We start from the raw sequence: 2325 nt of genomic DNA, 5'->3' as shown, positions 1-2325 counted from the left end.
GATCCCTGGGGAACAGTGGGATGGTTGGGGATCCCTGGGGAGCAGTGAAGGGAGGACTTGTCAGTGATCCCTGGGGTGGAAGGGGCTGGTTGGTGATCCCAGGGGAGGATGGGACTGGTTGGTGAACCTTGGGGAGCAGGGGTATGGTTGGTGATCCCTGGGGATCAGGGAGCTTGTTGGAGATCCTTAGGCTGGTTGGTGATCCTTAGGGAGCAGGTTGTTGATCCCTAAGGATGAGGGCGCTGGCTGTATCCATCCTGCCCCTTTTCCAGCTGCTGTGTCCTGGGGGACTCTGTGGTGGGCACAGCCACTGAGGGTGGCCCAGGGTGGCCCATCCCTGTCCGTGCCCAGGCAGGGACGAGCCTGACCCGTTCCTATCCCTGTGTGCAGTGGGGGAGCAGGTGGTGATCCGGTCCTTCCCCATCGCCTCACTGACCAAAGAGAAGAAGATCAGTATCCAGGCCCAGGCGGATCCGTTCCTCCAGGAGGGATTGCAGCTGCGCTCGTGCACATTCCAGGTGAGACCCCGGGCTCTGGGGGGCTCTGGGGGGCTCTGGGGGGCTGTGGCTGCTCCCTGGCATTGCTCTGTCTCAGCTGGTGAGACCCGTGTGGCCATGACCTGTGCCCGATGCCCACCTTGTCCCCCAACCCAGAGCACTGAGTGCCATACCCAGGCCTTCCTTGGACACCTCCAGGGCTGGGCACTCCAAACGTCTCTGGGCAGCCCCTGCCAAGAAGGTGTGAGGCATCCCCACATGGGGCTCCAGGAGGTGGTTCTGCCAAACCTTGTGCAGGTCCTGGGGGAGAGGAACACAGCAGGGAGAGATGTCACAGCAAATGGAGTTATTGGGCATTTTACATCTTTGAGAGATGTGTGGGAGAGAGCTCCTAAATTTTCTGGCTGCTCCTGCCATGCTCAGAGCTGCCTTGACCAGTCACTGGGACACCCTGGAGCACCCTGGAGTCTCCAGGAGGAAAGGGAATGGGACAGAGTAACCAGCACGGAGGGTCAGGCGGGGCAGCCTCCCAGCCTGGCCCGTGCCTGCTGCGCTCCCTGCTCCCGACGGGATCCGAGCCCTGCCCCGGTCCCTGGGAAGGGTGGGTGACCCCTGGGCCTGCTCCCTGCCATCCCCAGCTGCTGAAGATCGCCTTCGACGAGGAGGTGGCTTCGGACAGCGCCGAGATCTTCCGGAAGCACCTGCACAAGCTGCGCTACCCCCAGCACGTGCGCGGCACCTTCGCCTTCACCGTGGGCCAGTCGCCCAAGCAGGCCATGCAGCCCAAGGCCAAGGAGAAGAACCCCTCGCTCAGGTACCTGTGCTGTGGGGACAGACACGTCTGGGATGGGCCTGATCCTCTGGGACACCTCGGGGCTCCTCCTGGCCCTTCTCCAGTCCCCCCAGCTGAGCCACCAAACAGAGACCACTCGGGGAAATGGGGCACAGGGGCCTGAGCTGGACATGGCTCCCTGAGCCCACCTTGCTCAGACCTGTCCTCACACAGGATTTCCACTGGTTAGAGGTCAGAGAATGCTTTGGGTTGGAAAATCCTGCTGAGTCCATCGAGTCCAACCATCCCCAGCACTGCCAAGGCCACCACTGACCATGTCCCCAAGTGCCACATCCAAGGGCTTGGAAATCCCTCCAGAATAGGGACTCCCTCTGCCCTGGGCGGCTGTTCCAGGGCTGGACAGCCCTTTCCATGAAGGAATTTTCCCCAGTATCCAACCTGACCCTCCCCTGGCACAGCTTGAGGCCATTTCCTCTTGTCTTGCCCCTTGTTCCCTGGGAGCAGAGCCCTTCCTGTCAGGGAGCTGTAGGGTGAAGAGCTGTAGGATGTCCCATGTCCTGCAGAGGACGGGTCACATTGGGACCCAGGAGTTCGCTGCACTGGCATCCCCAGCCCTGCTGAGGAGGTGTCCCATGGGAGAGGTTCCAGTGGGATGGGTGACCTGGAAATATGATCTTGCAGTGCTTGGGTGACCTGGGGACATGATCCTGCAGTGTTGAGTGACTTGGAAACATGATCCTGCAGTGCTGGGTGACTTGGGGACATGATCCTGCAGTGCTTGGGTGACCTGGGGACATGATCCTGCAGTGCTGGGTGACTTGGAAACATGATCCTGCAGTGCTGGGTGACCTGGGGACACAGTCCTGAAGCACTGGGTTACTTGGGAACATGATCCTGCAGTGCTGGGTGACTTGGGAACATGATCCTGCAGTGCTGGGTGACCTGGGGACACGGTCCTGAAGCACTGGGTGACTTGGGAACATGATCCTGCAGTGCTGGGTGGCTCAGACACACAGTTCTGCAGTGCTGGGTGGC

The 2325-nt window shown here is 60.9% G+C and overlaps 1 protein-coding gene across 1 annotated transcript in view; it reads left to right on the top strand.

Moving 5' to 3' along the window:
* The window catches only part of SBF1 (SET binding factor 1), a gene marked incomplete at its 5' end in the record, with an annotated part of 33417 nt that overhangs the window by 18801 nt on the left and 12291 nt on the right, over positions 1–2325 (top strand). The window contains 2 exons of the mRNA XM_027669870.1: positions 391–518; positions 1136–1311. Coding sequence (XP_027525671.1) covers positions 391–518; positions 1136–1311 — 304 coding nt within the window. The remainder of the gene's footprint in view (positions 1–390; positions 519–1135; positions 1312–2325) is intronic.

The sequence above is a fragment of the Corapipo altera genome, unplaced genomic scaffold (genome assembly GCF_003945725.1).
Source record: "Corapipo altera isolate COAL_440 unplaced genomic scaffold, ASM394572v1 291, whole genome shotgun sequence".
Lineage (NCBI taxonomy): Eukaryota > Metazoa > Chordata > Aves > Passeriformes > Pipridae > Corapipo > Corapipo altera.
This window is presented reverse-complemented; position numbering and strand designations above follow the sequence as displayed.